This window comes from Choristoneura fumiferana, chromosome 7 (genome assembly GCF_025370935.1).
Source record: "Choristoneura fumiferana chromosome 7, NRCan_CFum_1, whole genome shotgun sequence".
In the NCBI taxonomy this organism is placed as follows: Eukaryota; Metazoa; Arthropoda; class Insecta; order Lepidoptera; family Tortricidae; genus Choristoneura; species Choristoneura fumiferana.
Window position 1 is genome coordinate 4,650,718 of NC_133478.1, and position 26,907 is coordinate 4,677,624.

Here is a 26,907-nt window from a genome sequence, read left to right on the forward strand (position 1 = left end):
AATAGAACGCGAATGCGCGATCATCGCGCGAGTAAGCGATGCGACCATCGCGTGTTCGCGCGTTGGCAAAAACTGGGCGAGCGAGCGAACACGGTGCCCCGACGACGCAATTATCGCGTGAATTTCAATTAGGACACCTATTCGAATTCAATATGTTTGATCACGCGTTCGTACGAAATAAGTTCGCACGAATAGATTTACAATCATTTGAGTCGCGCGGCCGCGTCGTGCGATTGTCGGTTAGGACACCTATTCGAGTTTAGGACGATGCCTATTGCTAAGTGGAGCTGACACTGTAAAATTAGGGAGTTACGATGGCGACTGTAAGTCAGAGGCCGTTAAACATTTCCGTTTCTAGTGGACATAGACTATCCATTTGTTTCGTTCACGCCAACTGGCTAGAAAGGGACAACACCTAGAGTGCTATGCCTATCAATTATCTAGAAACTGGAACAGTCTTGACAATAAATTTGGTATTTACAAATGTTTCTTCGATATCGTCGACGAGTGATCGATCAACTTCTTTGAACGCTTCAACAAATCGTTGGACTTATACAACAACTGGTTCATTCTTCTGTTCTGTACATAACCCACTAATCTCTTAAAACCAATCCTTATGGCGTAAGAAACAAGCGTTATTACTGTAAACACTACTATCAAAGCGATAGCTGCAACGTCCAGTAGGTAATATTGAATGAAATTCAAATCTTTAGCTGGTGATTGAAGATGATAAGCTCCTTTATGCCTTATAACATACTCAGTCCAATAAACCGCTCGTTCTAGAGGCGTTTCTTTCTGATCACGCAAAAGCATCTGTCTTTTCATTACTTCCACTTTATACTTTGGTTCGTTGATAACTTCTTTGATAGCATCATAAAGCTTTTCGGATGTTATGTGCCGGAGTTCTAGCTTCTTTGCGTATCCATCAACTTCAGCTTTAAGAGCGTTGGCGTCGTGGTCGCAGAATACCGGGATGGTGACGATTGGTACTCCATGATACACTGTCTCGAACATGCTGAGAAGACCTCCGTGGGTGACAAACGCCTTAATTTTTGGGTGGCCTGAAAAAAAATTGAATGTCAGTAAACTTGTAATTTTGAATTAGGTCACTTAAGGGTCCTAAAGGGGCGTGAAATTAGACAATACAATACAAATATTCTTTGATCACCAACATTACAAAAATAGAAAAATTCAGGTAGACAATAGGCGGTCTTATCGCTAAAAAGCGATCTCTTCCAGACAACCAATTTCTGAGAAATTAATAAATATGAACAGACTAATGTAGGTGGCAGAGTTAACAGGAGAAACGTAGAATTAATAGTTTTTTTTTATTAAAAACAATACAAAATATAATACCTGTAAACTACATATATACTTAATACAAAATATCATAAGGCCGCATGTGAGAAAAGGAATTTAAAAAGGAAGTTAAAGAAACAATATAAACAAAAAACGAAAAGAATAGAGAAGGATCAAAAACTGGGGATTAAGTAAGTGACAGATAGTGAGCCTTAGACTTACACACACACACACACAAACATCACGCCTGTATTCCAAATGGGGTAGGCAGAGCATACGAAACGTTACCGCTTCGGAGCCACTTTTAGCAATTTTAGGTTTAAAGTTTGACAAAAAGTACAATAGTGACAGGTTCCTAGCCTGTCGCCTACGGTATACCTTAACCTATATCCTCAGTCGCCTCTTACGACATCCACGGAAGAAATGGAGAGGTGTAATTCTATCCCGACACCACACGGGTTAGACTTACAAGACTTGCAAGATTTGACCCAAACAAACAACACAGGTTAAATTATTTAATAAGAACTTGTAAAATACCTATTTGGGCTTTGAGATATTGCAAAATATTCACAAAATTATTCTAATTATAAATAAACCCACGTAGCTCACCCAAAAACTATTACATTTGACATTTCGGAGACCTCACGCTACACTAGCGCCTCTAGCGGCGAATTCAGACGCGATAGCCCTCATTACTGGCACCGTCTAAACCAGAGGTTCACAAAGAGGTCCGGTGGACCCCCAAGGACCCGCGGGAAACCAGACGGGGTCCACGTTGAAGAAAAAAATTGATATTTTGGGAATATAGTAGTAATGTAGCAGCAGGGGGTCTACCGAAAACAGTAAAACTTTGAAAGCGATCTGTGAGAAAAAAGTTTGGAAACATCTGGTCTAAACTGACCTGGTGAGACCTAATACTGGTGTTTTTCCCGACCTCTTTCCTATAATCCGTGGTATAGGTCCTATGTCTTACCTAACAAGTCCTGCTGCGGCAACCACTTGTACAGTCTCACGTTGGCAGGTATATCCGTCATGTTTTGTTCAGCATCCTGCTTCCACAGCACTCTCTGAGGCAACCTTCCCAGCGCGTTCACAATCAGCTTGTGCACAGAGAGAGGCATCTTGGACGTACGGACTGACGAACCCATGGATATGTATACGAAGCCAGCTTCACCGGCGCCCGAGATCCATTCTTCTAATTCCTGGAAAAAAGGAGGTCTTGTACTAAGTGTTAGAACGAACCTTTTTACAAGCTTTTATTTAGTTTCACCTGACCCGTTGTCCGTCTGTTTGCAAGTTAAATTTTACCAATGTCCAGTAGTCAGATTGACTTAAAATTTGAAATACTTATGAAAACCGGGTGACAATACAATAATCTAGTAGTGACATCCTGGTTGTCCAGCCAGGATCGTCTCCGCAGGACGGAACTCTTCAACGGTTAATAGACTCCACTTGAAATTTGGTATGCAAAGGTAGAAATTTGGTAGGCGAAGTGCCAGAACCGATATGGCGGCGATTCATGATATGCCTAGGAATTTTATAATTTGCCTAAACTGACCAAATCATGAAATGGCGGCGTTTCATGATATGCCTAAACGTCACTAGGCAAATCGTTAAACGGTGAGTTTTGAATTATATGACGGATGTCCCTTAGCCAATTCATGAAATGGCGCCATTTCACGATATGCCTAGGAATTTCGTGATCTGGATAATTTTACGATCGGCCGCCGACATATGCGCTTGACATTCCGTTCCTATTACGGTCATGGCAGGCATGGCAGGTGTAATGGGTAGAGACCTTGAGGGAGGCACACGAAGCGGGTGTCATCTGACGGGAAATAATCACCACCGACCATGACTACCAACAACTCATTTTGCAGGTGGTAGGACCTTGTGCAAGGTCCGCCCGGATTGCTACCACCATCTTGCTCGCTAATCCTGCCGTGAAATAGCAGTGCTTGCACTGTTGTGTTTCGGTGTGGAGAGTAAGACAGCCGGTGAAATTACTGGCACTTGAGGTATCTCATCTTAGGCCTCTAGGTTGGCAACGCATCTGCAATCCTCCTGGTGTTGCGTCTATGGGCGGTAGTAATCTCTTACCATCAGGAGACCCACTTGCACATTTGCCATCCAATCGAATAAAAAACTAAAAATGGAGAGTTACTCATTTTTTGCCTTGCATGATAGCATAATAGCTGTGGTACGAGTAGCCTAATGCTTTGCCCTATGGTCTTTGAAGCAGAGAGTCATAGGTATTGAGCCTGGGTTCGCTCCTCTGAATTTTTTAACCCCCAACGCAAAAATAGGGGTGTTATAAGTTTGAACACTATTGTATCTGTCTGTCTGTCTGTGGCACCGTAGCTCTCAAACGGGTGGAGCGACTTGAATGCGTTTGTTTTTAAAATCAGGGTTTTTAGCCATGGTTCTTAGACATGTTTCATAAAAATCGGTTCAGCCGTTTTTGAGATATTGAACTTTGAAGTGACAATGTTGCGGATTTTCCAACTTTTTGTTGGTTAGGTTATTGGGAATGTGTCCACAGAATCACATTTGAAATTTACCGCATAAGCTTTAACTTTAACTTAAGAAGCAGTTCAATGATGTGTGGGTCGTTCTTCTTTTTAACCTACAATTTGATAAAACATTAGCTCGGTTTCGAAAAAAAAATTATAAAGCTTCTTCGTCAGCATATATATATATTCTGATAGCAGAATTTCTATTCTATCGGAAAAAGTTGTTGGCCGAGCAGTTTACAGATTTTTGTACGATTTTCGAGACCTGAAAGATGGATTCGACAAAAAAAATTACCGCTCCGTCACAAAATCTTTTATTTTATTCTATCGAATACTCTTCGTCAAATAAATTGTTCTTTTGTAAATCATTAATTAACTACAGGAACTTTTAGAAAACATATTTAAATAATACATTTTTATTTATAAAATATGTTTTATTCATGATCTTATACAACTCTGTCACATTTTCTGCTAATATAAAGTGTGTTTTTGCTATAAATCAATTTTTACTATAATTTACAAATAAATACGAATATCACAGACGGCAATATCATCAACTGTTCTAAAAATGTATTTTCCAATGGTACACCAGTCATAACAAAATATATAAACGACCAAAATATTTTTCCTACCAGGGGACAACGTCGTGACAGAGTTGTAACTTATGTGACAGAGTTGTTATTCTAGGGGACACCAGGCTGTTTTTTGGAATAAAACAGGTTTATTTTTCTAGAATCAGTTTTTTATAGATCTTTATCAGTCTTCAACATTGTCCTATAAAATAACATGAGATTGAACTTAGACAATTAATGAAACCTTTACAATAAATCTACACTGTTACACATGCTCGTTACTATCACGAAAGCATGCTACTATTGAGCAAATGCTACCTACTAGCATGTGTGTACAGGACATGCTACTATTGAGCATGTTTTTGGTGGCATGCTCTCTAATAGCAGGCCCTGCTATTTTTGAACATGCTAGTTGTTGCGGGGGTGGAAGGGGGAAAGGTAATAAGCAAGTGTGAATGCGTTTGCTTAATGAGCATGCTAGTATTGGTAGTGCCACGAGAGTTCCAAGTGAAAGAATACAAAAAAAGAGAATGAATGAATGTAAATGTACTTAAATAAAAAGTGAAGCCGCAGGGCTGCAGCCGTAGGCCGTTGGATTTTGAGTTTTTTTTTGGCCTGAAAGCCGTAGAACACGGTAATTGCCGTGGCAATACTGAATTTGAACTGGCAGAGAGCATGCTATCAAAAGGCATGTGTATCGGAGTGTTTGTTTTGAGCATGCTTATTTAGGAGCATACTCAAAACTAGCATGCTTATTGCTAGCAAATGTAAACAGTCCATGAGCATGCTCACAAACATGCTTATTAGCAAGCTAGTAACTAGCATGTGTAACAGTAACTTAAGAGATAAGTATTTTAATTTTAAAATTAAATAACTACTCACTCGTCTTAAGTAAAATTCCCAAAAACATAAAATAAAATAATCATTATTAACAATAGCACAGTCTAGCAAGACAATATTTCAATTTCGAAGCCACTGATCCTTGCGTTTTATTTCAGCTACCTTCTCAGGGTTATTTTTTCGTATCTCCCGACAATGCCGCTGTCTTTCTGCTAGTATTAATGTCTTCTTTTTCGCCATGATGGTATCTGGAAATAGGAAATAACTAATAAGTACCTAAACATACGAGAAGATAGAAAAATATTTGTAACACTTTCCGTAGGAATAATAACCATAATAACTAGTGAATCTATTTCAGTATTTCTCGGATTCAGCATAAATAAAACATGCATATCGTTTATTTTACCCCTCCGTCACGTAGTTTACCACTCCGTCACAATAAATATGTGACGGAGTTGTATGTGACCGAGGGGTAAAAATTTATTGCAAAGTCGATAACATTTAAAATTTAGCATAGAATACGTTAATTACACGTTGGCAATGAAATATTTCTCATTACGTATGAGTAGACAACGAAAAGTAACAATAATAATTATATTTTCAATCAATTACTTACGTGACGAAGCGGTAGCCGAATAAACACACGCACCTCCTATCGCAGCTTTCGGGCCACTGACGCGCTGTCTCTTGATCTCAGAGGGAAAATCATACCAAGGGCGGAAAGGGGTCTAAACCTACAATCGCAGGCCACAAAGATGAGCGGCACAAACGCGTATTTCGAAGGTCAATCCACGTGACAGAATTTACTAAATAAAACATCAGGGAGCAGTGAGACAAGTATTTGAGATTTTTTTGATAATTTATTTAACGTGATAAAAAATAATGGTTGCTATTACATGATAGGTAATATATTTAGGAGTTATAAGATATTTTTAAGTTTTGTGTCCTCATATAATTTTTTTCCTAATATTATGAATTATACGCAAGCCGAGGTAGCGGGAGACAACTATGATTTGTATGAAATACACTTCTGTCACGCAGATTTACAATTCTGTAACGTACTTTTTACAATGAAACTATTCAATAAATATGTTATTTAATCGTGCACAGCTATTATGTGTATATACAGTGCATGTTGAAATACAATTAAGAAAAAGTAATTTCAAATTTCCTTGTTTTTTTTATCACTGACTGGTGGAGACACCTTTTTGTAGGTTAAAAAGAAGAACGACCCGTGTGCGTGTGTGTTAGATTACTTTAAATTATAGTTTTTTTTTCTAACGATCATCGCTATTCTATTTTTAAACTGTTTTACTATTCGTACACGTTGCCAGGACTCAAAGAAGCGTTTAAAATAACCTAACCATCAAAAAGTTGGAAAACACCCGACTTTGTCATTTCAAAGTTCAATATCTCAAAAACGGCAGAACCGATTTTGATAAAACATATCTAAGAACTATTGCCAGAAAATCTGCTTTCAAATAAAAAAACCGTATTTGAATCGGTCCACCCGTTTAAGAGCTACAGCTAAGCATTTTAACAATAATAAGATTATCTAAGAAGTTAAAACAACTCTAATTATGATACAGAACAGCGTATTGTACCGCTATAGTATCACGGGACATAGCAGCATTGAAACAAAGTTAATTTACCTGAATAACCGAATTCGAAAAGTTCACGAACAGGATAATGCGACAAAATTTGTTCCATTTTGGTTTAACTAAAACTTTGTTATGGTATTATATTTTGTGAAATCAAAGCAGCGGCTGTTGTATTACGTAATATAATATAATTATATCCACGCATAATGTTAAAAAAACTACAGTGACAAAAACTCACACCATACCTTTTTGTTTCCACTACAGTGTTATTAGAGCGCTAAAAGTTTCAAAATATTTTAAAAATGTATATGTTGTATTAAGTAACACACACTTGGTAACTATCGCTTAATAGGCTATTAAAAATATCTAGATGTATTTAGTCGTTAAGCCCTCAGGATTCTTCAATGCACTCGGAATCACAATCGCTTCCACTACTTCTTTCAGTATAACAGTATTAGATGAAGATGGAAAGAGATTGTTAATATGATCATGAACGTCGTTGAGTTGACAATATGCCCTCTGTTCCACACATTTTGACTGTACTTAACCAAGCTTTACACTGCTGGCTGTTTCATCATCTATTGATTTTTATTTAACGGATTAATGTGATGCCGTGTCTGTTTGTTTTGTTCGAATAGACAGAGACAGCATCACATTTATCCGTCAAATAAAATTAATCAATGGGTGGTGAAACAGCCCCTAAATCTATATTCTTTCTGCAGGTGGTCATTAGTCAATAAAGTGGTTGAAATTTTTGTTACTATAAACTGAATCTAAAAACTAAGCGATCCTGGTTTTTAGCCGGAAATATTTTTCGCCAAATAATTTATTTGCCAACTGTTTTAAATGGACGAACGATTGTGTTTACTGAAACTATAATATTGTACAATACTGTGTAGTTCGCCTTTGTACATCTTATTATCCTGTGTTCCCTTATTTTCATGTGTTTTTATGTACAATAAAGAGTTTTACAATACAATACTGTAAACTATTTAGGGATTACTTCAAGACTATTTTGTAGAACCCTAGAGGTTAGATTAGGGTAAGTTTTTAACGATGCTGAATGGGTACTTCAGCATCGTTAAAAACTTACAATTAAAAAAATAATCGTTCGTCTATATTATTATGAAGCAGTTGGGAAATGAATCGTTTGGGGAACATATATTTTTTTTTATACGACTGGATGGCAAACGAGCAAGTGGGTCTCCTGATGGTAAGAGATCACCACCGCCCATAAACATCTGCAACACCAGGGGTATTGCAGACGCGTTGCCAACCTAGAGGCCTAAGATGGGATACCGCACGTGCCAGTAATTTCACCGGCTGTCTTACTCTCCACGCCGAAACACAACAATGCAAGCACTGCTGCTTCACGGCAGGATTAGCGAGCAAGATGGTGGTAGCAATCCGGGCGGACCTTGCACAAGGTCCTACCAACTGCGAATATTTTCGGTGAAAGATTAAAAATCGAAAATTAATTGAAATATACTTACAGGATTTAATCTCTTTGCTTCTTTACAATGAATACAGGCGACTTCAGCCACATTCGGTAAATATGGCCGCGGGTACGATACAGAATAGTGTCCATTCTGAAGAATAAAGCTCACATTCTTTGCCATATCATAAACGTGGGGTATCTGCGATCCAAAATGTCTCCTTAGAACCCGTTGAAGGAAGATTGTCATCACGCTGTGCATGCCGTTGATTCCAACATGCCAGGCAGCATTCATGGCTCTATCTGCTAACCCCATGTTGTCAGTGTAGCCTCGACCGAAGAATGGGATGACGGAGTACGGAGATGGACTTCCTGAGTTGCTCAATGGCATGGCGTAGAATCCAACTGTGTTGATGTACATGAATGGCACTTTCAGTTTGTAGACGATGCCGAGGGCACATTCGGGGTAGGTTCCATCTAAGATCAGGAGGTCGAACGTCCTCCCTGATCGGAGGAAGGCTCGCGTCTCGATGTCGCTTAGAAAAGCATCGCAGACCTGGAAGAAAAATTATTTTGGTTTTACATTTAAGTTTCTAGGACAACCAGAAGTAGGTACCTTATTGTACGGATACACATTTTCTAATGAATTACTGTATCTTTCGATTGCGCTGAAGTTTAATTTTTTCATAGCTTCAAGGGGAAGCAGACCTGTGTTTTAAATATTAATTTTGAACTGACATAATTTGTTGATACATTGGTAATTTATAACCGTTCAAAGAGTTAACGCCTTGACGCCTTTTAAAATGACATGGCAACGAATCACATAGCTTACAAACAGTCATTTCATTTTAAAATATACTATGAGAATGATAAAGTATTGTAAACAAAAATCTAATAAAAATCTTAACCATATCGAAAATACAAACTGAGACATGGATGCACAGAAAAACCAGAAAAAGAGACCAGCGCTGACCGAACCTGAGGACCTGGGTTCGATTCCAGCGCTGGTCTCTTTTTCTGGTTTTTCTGTGCATCCATGTCTCAGTTTGTATTTTCGATATGGTTTCACTGGATACCCGTAAAAGTAACAAATTTGGAGTTGAAATAAAAATACAAAAAGACTCCAAATAACCAATCATAATTTGATTGCTTAGTAGCGACATCTCTTGTCTGGGTGAGCGGTTGGTTCCGATAGAGTGTGACGTCTCTCGATGAGAGCGAAAACATAGATGTCGCTAGTGCTGCTGCATAAGTAGCGTAGTAGAAATAAGCAACCTGAGATATGTATGCATAGGAAAAATTCGTGTCTAAATTCCTGTCCAGCGGTGGTGTAGGGGTTATAGCACGCAGCACGGATTGCTGAGGACCTGGGTTCGATTCCCAGCGCTGGTCTCTTTTTCTGGTTTTTCTGTGCATCCATGTCTCATTTGTATTTTCGATATGTTTTCACGGATACCCGTAAAAGTAACAAATTTGGAGTTGAAATAAAAAATACTAAAAGACTCCAAATAACCAATCATAAAAATCTTAACTTTGGTGTTAATAACTCTATATCAATTATTAATCTTCGACCGACCCCTACGCTATCTTGATGGGTACTGAGGCTGACAAAAGCACGACAAATACGAACAATTCCGAGAAAATACAATGGTAAAGGATTATTCTCCTCTGTACTAACGTGCAGTATGAAAACGAAACATATATTTTACCATTTACCTCATAACCATATCGGAACACGTCCATCACTGGAGGGGCTCTTCCCCTCATCTTCGCCCCACCAGGTCATGAGACATGTAGCCCTCACGTAGGACGCCAGGCCTTCCGGGCTATCTCCTCCAGACCCTGTGGAAGTCGGGGAGAACGGGCTTATGAAGGTTATGTTGTGGCCCTGAAATAAATAAGAGGACTTTTATCAACATCATCATAACTATCATTATGATTGGTTTCTTCATAATGATAATTGGGAATCGAACCCAGGTCCTCAGCAATCCGTCAGTGCTGGACTCTTTTTCTGGTTTTTCTGTGCATCTATGTCTCGGTTTGTATTTTCGATATGGTTTCATGGGATACCCGTAAAAGTAACAAATTTGGAGTTGAAATAAAAAATACAAAAAGACTCCAAAAAACCAATCATAATTTGATTGATTAGTAGTGACATCTCTTGTCTGGGTGAGCGGTTAGTTCCGAAAGAGTGTGACGTCTCTCGACGAAACATAGATGTCGCTAGTGCTGCTGCTTAAGTAGCATAGTAGAAATAAGCAACCTGAGATATGTATGCATAAGAAAAATTCGTAACAAGATTCCTGTCCAGCAGTGGTGTAGGGGTTATAGCACGCAGCACGGATTGCTAAGGACCTGGTGATCAGTTGTGTTGTTCTGAGGATGGACTCTGGTTGAGTTCGAAACGATAAATTACTTCACATAATTCTATATACTAAACTTGTTTTTCCTTCTTATTTAATTTTTATTTGTATTGTAACACAACTAAAGCTACACGTAAACCTCACCATTTATCTCACCTCTGACACCATAAATCGAATGCAGCCTTTATTTATCACGACCTCCGTACAAACTACGACTTGACAGAAAGCAATCCTCAATGAATAACAAATGAGCATCTTCAGTCGACCTAAAGGAATAACAAATGAACAACGCACCTTCTGATGAGACCTCTGGCAAGCTCCCAGAAGGGCATCTTGTGTGATTTGGTGCCTCCCATGGTGATCATGAGGATGTCGCTGCCACACACTGATGCTGCCAAGAGTATCGGCAGACATAGTATAGGCCATCGTGAGCCTTGCTGTGAAAGAAGAAAAGTATGTTTAGTCTTAACAAGTTTTAAAATATTTAGTTTCCCTATGGTATCTGTAGATGGCTAGGTTATCATCATCCCAGCCTATATACGTCCCACTGCTGGGCATACGCCTCCTCTCAGAATGGGTGCGGATTGGTAACATCACTTTAAACAACAAATAATGAAAGTAGCTTTTCGAAATAGTAAGTTATCATTATCACCGAAAATATTATTTAAGAGCGTTTATATCCGCTGACCTGGCAACGTTGCATTTTAGTTAGTAAAAAATAACAAAAATACAACGTTGCCAGCTCAGCAGGTATAAACGCTCTTAAAAGAAACTAAATTTTGGCCTACGCCTTGTTACAAAGTAGAGCTAATGACCGGAAAAAAAAACAAAAGAGAATCAATAATTTCGAATTTTGAATTTGTTCTTCTTTGGTTCTTCTATAAGCGGCCAGTTGCGGGCCACAGAGGTTTTCAATTACACGGGTTGTTGTTATTGATCAAACAAAGGAGTAAATGAAGTAAAATGTATAAAGTTTTACGTGAAATTTCATTTGACGATAGAATATGAGAATTCAACAGAATATTTGCGTATGGTTAGGGTTTTGATGATTTCCCATACAGTCAACGACATCAATAACAATGCCGGCCAATTCGGGTCTATGCCGTGAGACTCTCGTACCATTGTTATTTGACACTGATACTTAGTCGTGCGCATGTAATAGACATAAAATATATTAACGTAATAAAGCCAAGCATTAGTATGTCCGACGAAGAGAACTGCAATTGAAGCTGTCTACAGATAAGTATACTAAAACCACAGTGTAAGAACTAAAACTGTAAGGTGTGTATGAAATAGAGTGTAGACTACAAGAAGACGTAAATAAGTTTTCACTTCTCATGCTCGTACAGTTCGTGTTTATGCTGGATGTAGGCGACCATCGACTTTATATCCTAGGTCGATGTAGGCGACATAAAATTACGTTTTATGCTCTAGTGCATGAAGTAAAATCTTCATCTAAGACCTTTTAAGGCAATCAGGTGTAAATAGTCATAAACAAAGAAGATTTTACATATTTTTTTAATAATTTTTAATTTATATAAAACTAAAAATCAATCAAAATAGATGAATAAAACTAAAAAAAAATATTTATAATAGTAATGCGTGAAGAATAAAAGGTACATAGTAAGTGAACAATTGTTTCCACTGTTGCTGTTTCCTTTCCTCGTCATCGAAGTGAAAATCAGAGTGTAAAACTCGAGCATTAAACCCATTTTCCCCTCGACCGGCTCGGGTCGGCTCTCGTTGTACAATCTACTATTTGCTAATTGTTTACTTTTTTATATAATATTTTTGCTACTTGCTCGATCGCTATTGTTTAACCAAATGTAGGTATACTAAATTTTCAGTCGATTTGGCCGCTGGAAGTGAATTAAATTCAAATTAGGAAAATTAGGCATTTCTATCGGATCATGAAAGACAGATTTCTCGCACATCTCAGGTGGAAACTATTAGTGCACTCTCATAATCATACATCGGGGTTTTCGGTGCGGGAATGTTTGACATTAGCCAAAGAGTAGGTATTGACATAAAAAACAGAATGCACTGTGGGAGGTTTTTGCCTATCGAATAATTAATTGAAAAAAAAAACATGAAAACGTAATATTTATATAAATGAATAAGATCAGTCATTAAGATATGAACCTGTTCTTAAGTCCCTACTCGCGCCTATTACAATTACCGATGTAGAAAGATCGTTTAATTCGTTGAAATGGATATTTACAGAAAGACGCTGTAGCTTGACTGTTCCAAATATAGAAAAAATATTAATATGTATTTTGTTATGAAAATCGCGTCAACTACACTACTACTGCATGTAATTTTTAATGTTATTTTCATTATTATATTATAAGGCTTGGTAGTAAAGCTAAAGTACCCCCTAAATGAGTTAAGATAAAATTGTATCATAGTTTGTATACAATTCGCAGAGAGGTTCATTAGGCATAGGCATAATATGATTTTTTCAGACTAACCTCTCTGTTTATCTCTACTCTTCCTGAAATCATTCCCGCACCGAAAACCCCGATGCATGCTCATAATCTAATCATGACAAAGCTTCTTTGATAAAGCTGTTCGAGTTACTGGCACGTGAACTTCGACTTTGAGTAAGCAACTTGGAATGTTTAACGGTAGCCCTGAGGGCAATGAGAAAAGTTCAAGTTTTACTTATTTATAGCTCGGTTGTATATCGTTCTGTTCAACTTATTATTGACCTCGTACTTTCGGTTTGGTAGGTTCACAATGAGATTTCGACTTTCTTAGTTTAATTTAACTTATTTAAAACAAGGTTAAGCATATTTAATAATACTTACTAGCCTGTTGCCCGCGACTCCGTTTGCGTAGAGTTGTTTTATCGATATCCCGCGGGAACAATGCATATTTCCGGGATTAAAAACTATTCTATCTCCTTCACCGGGACTCAAATTATCTGTATACCGAATTTCATCTAAATCAGTTCAGCGGTTTAGACGTGAAGAGGTCACAAACAAACAAACAGACTAACAAACTTTCGCATTTAGAATATCAGTGTGATAGTGGGATGTCGGTCACCAGCTTTGTTATTTTGGATATTATTTCAACATTCTTGAAATTCTTTATTCAATGAACAATTTGTGCTTTATAAAGTGCATTAGGCCGGTAATCTTAGTTTATTTGTTCTTTATAAAGTACGCGAGGACTCACGAGCTTAAAGACCAATGGAAAATTTGTATGCTCGGAGTTTCTCTGTAAGATCAAATCAGTAAACACCTACTTGAGTTCTCCCATTCCATAAGCCTCCACCTGGCTTAGATTGAATTAGACCCAAGACCCATTAGAATAGACCCAAGAATTATTGTCAAACTTAAGTGGAAGAAGGTGGGCTGAAGAGCTGACGGCAGTTGGCGCCAATGTGTTGGTGCGTGGCTACACGCACCGAAAGACGCAGCCTTGGTAGGTCCTCCACGAGGTGGATAATTTGCGTAAAAAATATGGCGGGTATAAAAACACGGGCGCCTTTAATTTCTACTCTTAAATGCCTCTCAATATCAAAAGAAAGGTATAAATAAAGCAAGGTTTGGACGAAGCCAGTAACGCTGGCGCCAAACCCCCAGACAGACCAGCGCTGGCCTGGCCCGTGTTGTTTAGATGAAGCCAACTGGATTCATTTCAGTCCTAGATTATTCCTGTGCACATGAGGGTTTTCAATTTTTAACCCACGACGCAAAAAGAGGGGTGTTATAAGTTTGACCGCTATGTGTGTCTGTCTGTGGCGCCGTAGTTCTTAAACGAGTGGACCGATTTGAATGCGGTTTTTTTATTTGAAAGCAGGTTTTCTAGCGATGGTTCTTAGACATGTTTTATCAAAATCAGTTCAGCCGTTTCAAGATCATCAGCTTTTTTGTTCGCTGCGGTAGGAATCTTAGACGCATAATGGGTATTTAATTTACCTACTTTACTTTCAAACATATTTGGGACCTAAATTTTGAAACACCCATGTATGCTATATAACTATGCAAGATTATAGAATTCTCGGCCTGATGCTGCAGCCAGGATATCCAGAACACTAGTAGGTACACTCTTGATAAAATATCAGATATATCGTGTTTGGATTCGTTTTGATCAGTATTTGATTTCTTGCTAGGTCAGTGACATTGAAGACGTCAATGTCTGCAGCAAGACCAAGAAGATTTGTGAGAGAAAATGCTCCATTTTCAGTGAAGGCAGCGATTAGTCAGCGATGAATATAAAAAAAACAGATAAAACTATTGCTTTCAGTTTTCGAAAGCAGAAGTTCTAGTTTAAGATGTGGATGAGATTTTTGAGATTCTTGACAAACACGGCGTAGATTCGTATACGTTTGTCGATGGGAATACTGGAAAAGGTAAGTAAGTTAAATATAGTCCAGAAGTTTTAATTTTTAACCCCCAACGCAAAAAGAGGGGTGTTATAAGTTTGTTTGTGTGTGTCTGTCTGTCTGTCTGTGGCACCGTAGCTCTTAAACGGGTGGACCGATTTGAATGCGTTTTTTTTTATTTGAAAGCAGGTTTACTAGCAATGGTTCTTAGGCATGTTTCATCAAATTCGGTTTAGCCGTTTTTGAGATATTGAACTTTGAAATGACAAAGTCGGGAGTTTTCCAACTTTTTGTTGGTATTATTTAAGTTACTTGGTTAAGTTATTTTAGCATAAGTTTGAACCATAGATATTGAGTCAGGTAGCTTTGCATTGCATAACTAACTTTTACCACTCTACAAAACAAAATCATCAATCAGCGCCAGTATTACAAACAACAACCAAAGAATTGCTTAAGTTTTAATTACTTATTACAGAATAGTTTGCTTAAGTACAGTCATAGCCATTGCGATACGAGAAAAACTGTTAGGTACTTAAAAGCTTTTGCACACTGCATTTGTTAAACGCGCAGTCGACGCGCGTTTACAGCGCGTTTTCTTTCCATAGAGCCACAGAGTAATTAATAGTTAAAAGAGCAGCCGAGCTCGCGTGCGTTCATGCATGTTTGTAACGAGATACAACCGCGCTTAGACGGCGCGTTTAGCAAACCCGGTGTGCAGTGGCTCTTAGAGGCAATTTATACTTTGGCAGTTTAAAAATTGCGATACACATTGATTTTATATGGGTCGGTTCTCGCACAGAAAAAAAACTTCTAGGTATCTACATTTGTAAATTTGCAGCCGTAAATAAGAATTCTTATCATAATTACCTACCTACAAATTATCAATTTTCGAGCTTATTCTTTTTTTTTGTCATGCGGAAACCTTGTTTCTTGTCAATTTTTATGTACATTTTCAGGTTTTTCCATGGCAATTTAAAAATCTTGGAACTTTAACTCGACTACGTCATAATATGGATCTAATGTTTCACGCGAAAGCCGCGGCCAAAAGGTAGTAAAGTGACAATTTTAATAATTATATGTATTTATTGCCTCAGCGGCGTATGCGCAGTCTGCGTGGCGCAATTGGATCACTTGGCCATTTCGCTTTGCGAAACTGAATCAATGTGCCAACCTTTAGTACCAATCGCCAATATAATAACACCAATATATAATTATATTTTTTTGTAATGTCTCTGTACTGCTTTTGGTGATCAATAAATTAGTTAATAAATAATGTCAAAACGAAAAACGATTATTTTTTATTTAAATCTCCATGAAATTCTATTGAAGAAATCCTTTTAACGCAAGTGATTTACTGATATTACTTCTTCTAACAAATTTAATCCAAATCCGTCCAGCTCTAGCTGTTTAAGCTTATAACTAGAAGAATATTTAATGTGGATAATAATAAAAAAGTATTTATTTATCAACTCAGAAAGGACCACATTAGATAAATTTTCACAAAAGTTTGTTTACGCAAGTTTCTAACATGAAGAATCCTTTGCGAGAGACTGGAGTCTGAACTAGGTGGGTCACAGACTCACAGATCACCAGGCTCTCACCCCAAGGACGCATAAAATGACAATTACCCACGAGTACATATTCGTCATATGCTGATGTTTGCAACCAATCTGTCATCTTTTGCTTACATTTATGTATATTAACCTCGTTTTTGACATTAAAAGTGTTACTGAACACTTCTCTTGAACTAGTACCTAGTAGGTAACAGATTTTGAAATAGTTAACTATTATCTATGTATATCGAAATCTAAATTAAACCATACTTATTTTATTAGAAGACAGAATTGATCCATTCGCAAATTGCGTATTGCAAGATTTCGTAATTACGCGAGTTAAAAGATCGATTAAAGGCGCCCGCTATAAGCCAGTCAAACATACATAATAAATAGTTAAGTAATTAATAATGCATACTAACATCTCGTTTGTTTTTTAAGGTGCCGTACCGTAGTTGGCAAAAAGTAATAGAGGATCACTTTGCTGTCCGTCTGTTCGTCCATCCGTCTGTCAATACCTATTTTCTCAGAAATGCATGGAGGTATCAAGCTGAAATTATATTCACTAGAGCACTAAAGAAACAAACTTTTAAGTCAACGCAATAAAAAAGATACATTCAAAGGTGTTTCAATAGATAGCAAACTAGCTGTTGCTCACAACTTTGTCAGCAACCCACACGGTAACTTTACTATATACTTTCCCAGGATAAAGAATAAATAAAACTTTAATAATTAAAGTAGTCGCAGTCAGATTGCCAATTAAACGTTAAATAGGCGCAAACACAGCAATCTGTTATTGCAACCGTGATGTGTAATTACTGTATGTATGTAACGTCAACACGTCGCAATACTTAGTAGGAAAAGTTTCTCGGAACAACTTTAGACGCATTTTAAGGTGAAATATGACAACGATGAGTAACAAAGACCACCCAACGAATAAATCTCAAACATGCGACTTGGGTTTGGCTAGGGGGAGGGGGTACTAAGTTAATCAATTACATTTTAAAGATCTATCAGATTTGCTGAGGCGCCTTGTTAACACAACTGGAGACCGAAGGGGCTATCACTCTCAAAGAATTAACATAGCAATCCAAAGAGAAAAGGCGGCCGGCCTTTGGGCACAATTCCCTTGTTCCCCGTAGGTACATAACCACCTTACATAACCAGCACTGGCAAGGGCCATGTTGTTTCCTAAATAAATTAGGTCCTGGCGCTTCGCCGGCCACTGCCGCCGAACGCTCGCTTCGCTCGCTCGGCTCGCGCGTTTTGTGGTCGCAATGAGAGTTTTCACAGAGGCGAAATATTGGCGACATGTTTCGGGCTATTTCGTAGCCCTTCTTCTCAGGAGCACGCGACTCAGCGGCTGCCGCAACACGCACACCCCCCAGCCGCCGAGTCGCGTGCTCCTGAGAAGAAGGGCTACGAAATAGCCCGAAACATGTCGAGCTAAACTCGGTTTAAGACGTGAGTTATCCGTTACAATATCTCTTACGGTAGTTTCATGTTCAAAACGGCGTTTCTTATCACACGTAAGTAATTTAATCATCAGTTTACGCTACCAGAACGTTAATTATAACAGATTTAATTTACCAAGTAAATGACAGAATAATAACAAACCATTATTAGGCACGAGGGTAGTGATGAGACACAAACGAACTGAACGAAAGAACGGAGTGAATGAAGTTTATCCTGTGGGTTATTTTAACTTTAATTTATCTTTTTGTGGTGTTTTTGTTGCAGAGTTTTTTGGAATAAATTGTTAAAAAAAAAAAAAAAAAATTAAATTTAAGCTGTTTATTTCAAGCAAAAGAACAAAAAGCATTTTACAATCATTAGAGAGTCCTTAATCCTAATTTTAAGGATTTTGCGTGGCCTCGATTAGCGAAAGACTGAGTTGCTCACGCGTAATTAGTCTAAGTATACATGCGAGTAGATATTTAATTTCTTATATAATATAATTCATTATTTTTCATGCATGCAGTTTTTGCTTTATCTTACATATAACCTAAGTCTGAGTGCACATCCGTCCCTTCCCTCTTAAATATATCTTTTATAAAATATCTTTTAATCGCGCTTTTAATTTGTTTACTGTTATTACTTTCAAGTTTTTTCGCAATTGTCAACGGTAAATTGTTTAATAGTTGGGGAAGGATGCACTTCCAGACTCTTCTGCCATATTCATTACATTGTTTGGGGACCCGATATAGCGGGCGGTTGGGTATATGGCGTAAGTTATTTGGCCTGTTACGCTGTTTTTCTAGTAATCCTATTTTATCAATATTTTCACTTATTATGGCTTGCTTTATTTTATTGAATACATTCATCACTTTGCAGTATTTAAATAGTTGACCATAATTATCTTTATATTTATATTTAATTTTCAGAGGAACAATATTTTTTAGAATTCTTATTTGTAAATTATAGATGTCTAGGAGGTAAGTTTTATATGTTTTGCCATAGGTCGTGATACCGTAGCTTATTATTGAATCTGCCATAGATTCAATAATAATAATTGTTAACAGCTTTTTTGGAAATAACCCGTAACTAAAGACCAATGAACTAAATTGTGCCGCAGACCGGGTTCTTGGGCTCCTAAAAGATCGAGCGTCATCTGCTCACATCATTTCGAGCTATCTTGTTTCGAATGTATACAAATGAAAAATGAAAATTATGTTTGTAATTATTTTTTGTAATTACGTTTTAATCTACTGATAGTGTACAGTCGCCATCATAAATCTATCAAAATCTAAGGAGATCGAAGTAGTCTCATCATCATCTCGGCCTATATACGCCCCACTGTAGTGCACAGGCCTCCTCTCAGAACTTCATCATCAGAGCATAACTCTATTGTACCTACCGCTTACGCGTTTAGATATATACAAAATATTTATTTCATAGGAATTTGTACGACATTTGTAAGATTGCCTTATGGCCGCTAGAACCTAACAACACTTTTGGACACTGCGGCGCAGGAAATTTCTAGCTTCACAGACCTAATCATTGGTAACACAGATTTCACTTATAGCCAGATTTTGAATAAATTAGTACTTACATTGTCTCCACTACATTCAGCAACCCTCTTATTTAGCTTTATAGGCGTATAAATCAATAATTAATCGGATTTCTACAATTCTCTGAAATAAAATTATGAGTAGGTGAATCCGCAGTGAAAAACTATTAAAATTCGTGATTTTTTTACTAAATGATGACCACTTTCAATTAAAATATATTAACTTAATTTCAGTCATTCATTCTTTCTTTGATGCCCACTCAATTGAATCGGTCTTTACACATGCCACATCACTAGATCGAGTGTAAGTGTTCGTTTAAAAATCATTGTGATTACGACAACATGTCCATTGGTGTGCGTTCTTTACATTTGTGTCACTATTTTGTTTTGGTAGGCATCTGTAGGAACGCAATTTATTTTAACATGAGTGTGCGGCAATGCGTAGAAGTGTGCTATACGTGCTTTACGTATTTGGCAGAAAAAGTAAAGGTACGTCAAAGGCTCATCCCATCTTAAATGATCTAAGTCTAAAACCGCAACGAAGGCGGCCTTTCAGTTTGAAAGCTACGATACCACAGACAGACATTGGCGTCAAACTTATAAGAGCCCTCATTTTACGTTAGGGGTTAAAAAGAAGTTATGCTTTAAGGATTCTGTTTTTCCACTGATGGGTATAGCCATAAAAATCGCTAAACTCTTCTCAGTTATATAACATCCCACTTATATTTTAAATGCGAAATTTTGAAATTCTGTCAGTTTGTTTGTTACGTTTAGATAAAAATCGGTATATTTCGATTGTTTGAGTCCCTGGGAAGGACATCCATCCCAGCCTATATACGTCCCACTGCTGGGGCACAGGCCTCCTCTCAGAACAAGGGGGGCTTGGGCTATAGTTCCCACGCGGGCCCAGTGCGGATTGGGAACTTCACACGCACCATTGAATTGCTTCGCAGGATTGTGCAGGTTTCCTCACAATGTTTTCCTTCACCGCAAAGCTCGTGGTAAATTTCAAATGTAATTCCGCACATGAATTTGGAAAAACCCAGAGGTGCGAGCCGGGGTTCGAACCCACGACCCTCTGCTTGAGAGGCGATAGGTCAAACCACTAGGCCACCACGGCTTTTTCAAGGGGGGAAGGACATAGGATAGTTTTATCCCGCAAAATTGCATAGTTCCCGCGGGATAGCGATAAAGGAATTCTAAGCACGGGATCGCGGCCAACACCTACTTTAAAAATATTAGGCAAAAAATTGTAGCCAAACAAAAGGATTTGCAAGAGCTTTGTTAAAATAACAAACCATGATCATAAATCGCCAATTGGTGATTGCCGGATATTCTTTTTCGTTTTAAAATATTTTATTTTGAAAGACATTGTCAAGGTGACAGTGGCGTAGGTGTGAAAATTACACTAAAGCTATTTTGTATACACAGCCGGGTTCAAGCTAACACAAGAATAGAACCAACCAAGTGCGAGTCGGACTCTCGCACTAAGGGTTCCGTACACATTTATAGGTATTTATCAATATCTGGTATAGCAAAGCCCCTCTTATAAGCAAAATGTACGCAGTTTGGGTCATTCAAATACCTTTTTAATGGCTGTATCTTTTAACTGCATTGACTTAGATTAGAAGTTTGATTTTTATATAGCTTCAAGGGACTGTAGACCTGAGTATATGGTTTTAATTTCAACTCGATACTTCTACGCGTTCCTGAGATAGAGGGTCTTGATAGACAGACGGACGGACGGACAGCAAAATGATCCTATAAGGGTTCCATTTTTGACGCACGGAACATGTCATAATCATCTCGTATCAAGACATCTCGTGTCAAGACATATTATGTAGGTAAACTATCTGTGGGCAAAATTTCATTAGAATAAGTTCAAATTTTGCGGATGCGAAATACTGGGAATTTTTTGCTACGTGTCCGTAATGTAAACGAATGTGAAAAAAATCCCAACCTGTGTTCTCACAGATGATGATGATGTTGGAGATTAATTCCGGCTTCGAAGGATTCGGTCATACATCGCATTCTAAATTGCTTCACCTATGATTTGTATACGCATTGCGCAATCCAAGACGATGCGAGACGATACGGGTCAACGAACTTTAATATACGTATTGTTGTGTACGTTACACTATTCGTGACAAGCCATTTTGGAGATGTTGACTTATTAAGTTTACACTCGAAAAAATCATGTTCTCTTTTACAACAATTTTCAACATACATAATGAAAATAAATGTTTCTTTCTCTCATACATAACTTTGTCTGTTGCTAAATGCGCCAAGAGCACGAGGACATTAAAAAAAAAGTTTTCCTGACTCTTTGACATAGGTACAGTCGAACAAATTGAATCATAACCCTGGGAGGAACCTTTGTGCTACTAATGTCATGTTGACATCTCATACTTTTGTCAAGGAAATCATAGAGTAATTGATTATAAAAGGTTCCACCCTGGGTCATGATTCAATTTGTTCGACTGTACCCATTTTGTTTGATTTGGCTCGTCCTAATATTACAATTATTACGAAAGTTTTTGAGTAAGTGTTCATGCATGTGTGTGTGTGAACCTTTATGTATAGGTTAGTAACACATAGGCTACTTTTATCCCGATATTTCCGCGGGATTTATCTAAAATCGCATAATCTTAACATCTAAGTCTAGTCTACCTGTAGTTTTTTCTTTATTACATAACACGCAATGTATACAATAATTAACAAAAAGAAATAAAAATATAACTAAAACTAACTTACTCTAATCCTAAAAATCTATATTTACAAATATCACCCAAGTCGCTGCTATTGGGCAGGGTACCCATAAGGCTAGCTGCGTTTCCTATAGTATAGTTGTATATGGCAATGCCAAAACGTTGACCGAGGAAAGAGCCAGCCCTACTATGGTCACCTGTGGAGCGAATTTATTATTACTTATTTATTTTTCCTGTAATTTTGAGAATCATAATGTAAGTTTTGGGAATTCTCACAGGATTTTAGTGACTATCGGAACTAATGGTAAAGCCGTGGATAAAGGCAAGTATTGTTTGAATAAATTCACATTTGTACCAAACTACTTCGTTTTCTGCGCATCTAATTAAAATTAGACAAGTTACATTTCAATCAGTGTGTCCCTATGAAATTCAATCATTTTAGTTTATGCCATTAGGATTAACACATTAGTGTTGTTGCGGCTCTAAATCTTGGTAAACGATGGAAACATGCCATTGCCGTAAACTTAATGTGACATGTTGTATCATAAAAGTTCGAATGAATCAAATTTCAATAATTCGAACACTGTTTTTTTTAACAACTTACAAGGCAGTATAAAATACTTTGAAAATTTTACGTACTTAGCCAAACGGTTTAAATAAAGTTTAATGACCTTTGTATTTCTATGTAGATGATATCATAGTTAATACTTGTATGACATCAACGCGCAATTAACAAATAAACTCATCAAACGTTTCACATGTATTCCTAATAACCTAAATAAAACGCTTATTCGCTTACAAGAAAAATCTATCCTACGCGTAATATTTTGACGCACAAAATTTTTACGCGGGATACATGGAGTCGCTGATATTTTCGCTTGCATTATCCAGAAGTAGTATTCTAGCCACATTCACTCGTTTTCCAGATTCGATTGAAAATTTCGTTGTGAAGTAGGGTTCTATGGTTTACGCGTAAAAATTTTGCGATAAAAAAGCTCGTAACGTTTAGTTTACGGGTTCCAATTCGCTTTGCTCGTGAGTTCGTGACCATTTCAGTAAAGAAATCCAGGAATATTCTAAGTTTAAATCCGATCTTAGTTTTCCTTCTTACTTTAATAGTCCGGTCGTAACGCCGCGTGATCATTAGGTATTCTTATCGTCCGTGCTTAATAGCCGTAGGAACTGACTTGATCACCTACTTGGTGGTCTCTACCAAATAAGCCAACACTTAACGTTCCTCTATTGTCTCCATCAATGTACATTTGTACATGAATAATACTTTTACATGCATTTTATTATGTTAGTAGGAAAACGCATAGATCTTAACTCTATTTCACGCCATTGTAAAATTAAAAGGCGTGTAAAGGCATGGAAATTAGCGTTACAAAGCAAGAGACGCATACAAATGAGTGGATAAATTTCAATACAAATACCAGTGGATACAACAAGGAGTAATACATTTATTGGTACATTTTAGGAATCTGTCTCATTGTGAAAACGCTTGCAACTCGGAGAAGCTTTAAGTAATTTTGAACATGAAACTACCGTGAGACTCACTCATATTAAATATAATGACCCGGATAACTCACGTCTTAAATCGAGTTTAGCTCGACATGTTTGTGTGCGCGTGTTGCAGCAGCCGCTGAGTCGCGTTGCTCCGAAGACGAAGGGCTACGGATTAGCCCGAAACATGTCGAGCTAAACTCGATTTAAGACGTGAGTTATCCGGGTCATTATATTTAATATAAGCTTTAAGTAATTAAGATTATATACTCAGCGGCACAAAATTTGGCCCATTCTACATACAAAATTACTTATTTCTGCATACATTTGAGGGCCAGATTTGTTGCCGCTCAGTAATTTTAACATCCGAATTTTAAAGGTACCAAAAGGTGTCTTAAATTATTTGAATTGAAGATAATTACGCAGCCTCTAGGCTCTAGTAGAGCTCTAAAAGCAACAGCTAAAAACAAAATAAAATGACTACCTTAATGATAATTAATGAATTGTTCTAAGTGAGCGCAATATTCGCCAATAAACGTCATAGTTTGGCGAAATTAGTGATGTAACTAAAATTATGTACCTTTTTTTTAAGAATAAATTTAAAAAAAAAATTAACTTTGCTGTAATCTATCCACTGAACTTATATCTGTATTCAAAATGCGAAAAAATACTACAGGATGAAAGTGATTTCGAAAGCAGGAAACGGATTATAACGTATTAACTGGTTGACGGCTGATGGCCGATGTCAGGGCTGGCGGCCTAATTAACGGTTAATTAGATTGTTTCCGGATCCACGTGGAAATGAGAGAGAGCATGAAAGATGAAAGTGAGCGCGAGGGCACAGGACCAAAACTACACGAGACGTAAGTATTAAAATGTTTATAGGTGTCATCGAGAAACCTAAATAGCATGCCAGGGTAAAAAAAAATCACGCATGCTGATTCCTTTGTATGAAATGTCAACAAGAATATAGGTGGGTACTTAGGGAGTTACAGTGACAAATGAAAACGTTTATAGTCTAACATCTGGTAGCATGGTGTACGGTTGTGTTGCTCTGAAGATGAGCTCTGGTTGAGTTCGAAACGCGTCAGCTTAGTGAAGTGGTGGTGATAGATGGGTGATTTGCGTGTGTTTTGCATAAACACACATATCTTGCATAAACTTAGCTATCTTAAGGTAGCGGGTGAGCAAAGAAATTATTTTAGTTCATGTCAACAAGACACTTGCAGTGAAAAGGTTCCAATCTGAGTTTCCTACATTGGAATTGGGACTTGATCACGACTAGGTACTGTTTTTTTGTTAAAATTACCTCGACGTTTTGGCCACATTGAAGCGACCGTGGTCATGAGTTGACAAATACCTATCTAATACCTTTAAACGAGAAATTCTTGTATATATATAAATATATTTCGGGGATCTCGAAAACGGCTCCAACGATTTCGATGAAATTTGGTAGGTATGTAGGGGTTTTCGGGGATGAAAAATCGATCTAACTTGGTCTTATCTCTGGAAAAACGATTGTTACCGAGTTTTAGCCCGGGCAAAGCTCGGTCAGCCAGGTACTTAGTCGTTTAGTCCCGAAATATATAGTTATATCTGAGTTTCTCGTAGCAAATATTTTGCAAATATTATTTGTATATAGTAGGTGTATTTTTATGTTAGGATTCTTTTATAAATTTGTGTATTATATTTATTATTTAAAGCAATGTATTGTAGCTTCCACTATCTATTTTAATTTTTAAACTCACTTTTTTGTCTGTCCCTGACTGAATGCTCCTCTCATCCACTCAAAGGTTGACTGGTAGAGATCCCTTAAAGGGATAAGATCGCCTTTGTACATTATTTTATTTCATTGTTTGTCATCTGTTTTTGTTTACTTATTTTGTACAAAAAGAGTTTACATACATACATACAAAGGTCTATTACATTTGGGGATTCACTTTTTTATGAAACATAGTGCTTCACTCAGCAGGTGGGTGGATGTGAACTGACTTGATTGATTGTCGATTTAAAAGGGTAAACTAGCACTTGCAGGCTCCCGTAACAACGGATTGCGGATATGTTGCAAGCCTGGCAGACTAAGGTAGTAAGCTCATTTGTCAGTAGTTTCCCGGTTGTCTTATTATACACAACTTAAGCACTGTTGCTTGACCGAAGGATTAAAGAGTAAGATGACGTAAGTTAGACAGATCCTGCATTTCCCGCACAAGATTCTACCTCATCCGCATAACATTAATTCAAAACTGGTACAGTGTTATTTAAATTAATAAAGTCTAACAGCGCGGGTATTTCTTATAATCATAAAGAAATGAAGTTATTGAGATAAAAAATACGAAACACCATGTATACAAAAGCTATTAGGTAGTTTTTTATTTTCGGAAAAAGTAAGCTAAGTCGGTATCATCCAAAAATTGTAAGAGGAAAGATATTTATAAACAGCGTGTAGAATTTACCAACATAATATTTGGTTCCATTACACGTACTTATTACTCCTACGTTACACACTCACTACCGTTCCACTTATCCCTTTACCCTCTCGTCGTTATTTCTACCCAATTTTGACGCAAACAAGATATTATGTCTGACGCATATTTTTATATCATTGTTGATAATAAAATAGCAGTCTTACTCAGCAACTAAGTACAATTAAGCTCTCTATATACTTTCAATTTTTTAGGTTAGGTACTGATAATATGACTCTTGAGTGTGGTAGAGTTGCAGTTAAACCTTTATTTAATACATTTTAATTTAGTCTATTTTTCTGCTAGCTATGTAGAGAGAGCTATCCTTGAAGTTTCTTTGCGTGAAATTCGTCGAAGAACTTAAGTCACCAACACAGCTGGAAAAGTATGCAAGTTGAACGAATAGGCGGGCCACATCGCTCGCAAGATAGCTCGTTGGGAGACGAAGATTCGATTGGCGATTGGCGACCACGCAGCAGAATACGAATCGTTGACAGACCTCCCACTAGGTAGACTGATGACATTGTGATGCGAGAGTTTCGAGCAACCGGTGGATGCAAGAGGCGAGTTGTCATTCATTGTAGCGTTCTTAAGGGAGGTCTTTGTTCATTTGTAGTGATGATGATACTAATTCTTCCACATGCACCTAATATGGTAGATACAATTAAGCTCACCCAGTAAAAATTTGACATTTGACAGATTTTTATAAAGGGCT

The 26,907-nt window shown here is 37.5% G+C and overlaps 2 protein-coding genes across 2 annotated transcripts in view; both read right to left on the reverse strand.

Moving 5' to 3' along the window:
• Positions 1-82: 82 nt before the first annotated feature.
• LOC141429555 (UDP-glucuronosyltransferase 2B20-like) lies at positions 83-10,003 on the reverse strand. Its single transcript, XM_074089909.1, has 4 exons — positions 9,977-10,003; positions 8,319-8,816; positions 2,273-2,501; positions 83-1,061 (listed from the first exon to the last, which is right to left on the reverse strand). The coding sequence occupies exons 1-4, from the start codon at positions 10,001-10,003 to the stop codon at positions 478-480; spliced, it is 1,338 nt and encodes a 445-aa protein (XP_073946010.1). The 3' UTR covers positions 83-477.
• A 132-nt stretch (positions 10,004-10,135) lies between these two features.
• Positions 10,136-26,907, reverse strand: part of LOC141429900 (uncharacterized) — a 43,929-nt gene continuing 27,157 nt past the window's right edge. Inside the window, exons 4-5 of the mRNA XM_074090458.1 lie at positions 10,918-11,060; positions 10,136-10,148 (exon numbers count right to left, since the gene is read on the reverse strand). Of these exons, the coding sequence (XP_073946559.1) occupies positions 10,136-10,148; positions 10,918-11,060 (156 nt within the window). The remainder of the gene's footprint in view (positions 10,149-10,917; positions 11,061-26,907) is intronic.

Excerpts from the sequence above, each read along its gene's own strand:
- LOC141429555 (XM_074089909.1), bottom strand. The coding sequence starts at position 10,003 with ATGGACGTGTTCCGATATGGTTATGAG. Across the intron at positions 2,502-8,318 it reads AAGCAAAGAGATTAAATCCT|GAATTAGAAGAATGGATCTC; the intron begins GTAAGTATATTT and ends CCTTTTTTCCAG. Across the intron at positions 1,062-2,272 it reads GCCGCAGCAGGACTTGTTAG|GCCACCCAAAAATTAAGGCG; the intron begins GTAAGACATAGG and ends ATTTTTTTTCAG.